Source organism: Eimeria necatrix, genomic scaffold, assembly GCF_000499385.1.
Source record: "Eimeria necatrix Houghton genomic scaffold, Enh_scaff1911, whole genome shotgun sequence".
Classification (NCBI taxonomy): domain Eukaryota; phylum Apicomplexa; class Conoidasida; order Eucoccidiorida; family Eimeriidae; genus Eimeria; species Eimeria necatrix.
This window is the reverse complement of record NW_013655092.1, coordinates 2,052-3,708: the sequence shown is the minus strand read 5'-3', so window position 1 is coordinate 3,708 and position 1,657 is coordinate 2,052. Positions and strand designations below refer to the sequence as shown.

At 52.0% G+C, this 1,657-nt stretch overlaps 1 protein-coding gene across 1 annotated transcript; it reads right to left on the bottom strand.

Annotated features, from left to right (window-relative positions):
- Window positions 1-197: 197 nt before the first annotated feature.
- ENH_00024900 (hypothetical protein) lies at window positions 198-1,220 on the bottom strand (the record flags this gene model as incomplete). The annotated part of the gene is made up of 2 exons (XM_013584676.1): window positions 198-1,005; window positions 1,108-1,220. The coding sequence occupies 2 exons, from the start codon at window positions 1,218-1,220 to the stop codon at window positions 198-200; spliced, it is 921 nt and encodes a 306-aa protein (XP_013440130.1).
- Window positions 1,221-1,657: the final 437 nt, after the last annotated feature.

Here is a 1,657-nt window from a genome sequence, read left to right as displayed (position 1 = left end):
CCATGGATCCCTCAAGCTTCAGTAGCTCTTATCGTATCTCAATATAGTTCTGAAATGGGCAAGGCACAGGGCGCGCACCGCGTCTAGGGGGCTGCTCGAGCAGCGTTAACCAACGATAACTTAAACAACGCTCATTGAATCCCATGAAGGGGGGCATGCATAGGAACCATGCTGGTGGTTTTGTTGCTGTTGCTTTGTTATGGACCTACGTCTGCCTTGAGACTCGGAAAGTCATAAGGTTTTCCCAAATCTTTATAATGGGGAGAATTCGAATCCCAGAAGGCCAAATTCGACCTATAATGCCTGCTTTCCTCAGGTTGAGATGCCTTTGAGCTGCTGGCAGCAGCCTCACCTGCTAGTCCTCCTACTCTTGGGTTTGCTGCCACATCAGATTTTCCTGCGACGCTAGTTATTTTCTTGCCGGCAGTTTCCAAGAGGCCAGCCAGCGGCCCCATCCACCTCGAACGCCCTTGCCTTTCCACTTTATGTTTCTCAGCTAATTCTCCAGCAGCTGCATGAGCATCATGCGGCTCGGCGCTTGTGGCCTCGGCATTGGTCACGGTACCCTCTTGATCACTACGTACAATGTCATAAACACGATGGTCGCAGTTGCTGTCGGAGTCTTCATCCTCTTCATCTGCTGCTGCTTCTGGAGCTGCTGCCGCGGTATCTCCAGATGCTTCGTCTTCACAGCTGATGCTGACGCCTTTCTCTGCCGCTCCTGTTCGTGGTGCTTCAGTGCTTGCTGCGTCTGATTGTGAAGGAGACTCGTCGTGGGCGTCTGGTGATGTTTGACGGTCATCAAACTTCAGGTCTCCAGATGGACTGTTTTCATCGGAGTCCTGAGTGACGCGCCAAAAGCGCACGCTGGGAGTGGAGCACAGGGGTGAGACAGAAACTACACGCGGCACGAATCTGTTGGGTCCGATACATTTGGAGTGCAGATTTCCTACACCTACTTGCGAGCGGGATGAGATATCACCACCCAAGTCTGAATCTCCAGTTCTGCAACCATGTTCCTACAAGTGCTGTAATTGACGCCGAGCGCAGAGAGCCACAAACAGCACGACGGCGGAGTAAACTAGCAGCTTTAGTGCTGTGGAATACCCGATAACTGGCAAGCCAGACCCTGAAATAGGCCGAGTAGCCTGAGGGACTAAACCTGAGTCCCGATTATTTGTCGGGCTAGGGGACCACTCATAATGCACTGCTTCCCCCATGAGTGCCAATTAAGGAGCTCAAAGGGGTCAGAACCCTGCAGTGCGTGGCCACGTAACAAATGGCGTGAATTGATGAGTAGGAAAGATAGCGCACTTGCCCAGACGTTCCAAAGAGGACTTGATATTCTAGAAGTAGGCTATTTTCAAGGTTTTGTACAAGAAGGAAGACAGTACGGGCTTTGACTCTCCAAGCAGCTCTAGACGAACACAAAATCGACAGGCATCTGGGGTGGGAGGGCCGCCCTTGTCTTACTCTAGGGATGCATTCTTGGCCAGATTACAGTGGCAGAAGAAACGTTTCATTGCGTCGCTGCCTAGCTACTTGCTGCGGACGGGAGTCGTGAATGCACATGTGGGCTCCTGCTTGGGGTAGTCCCCAGTGGCATGCTATGCCTGCTGCTTTTCTGGAAAATTGCGGGGTTCGTTGCCCTAAGTTT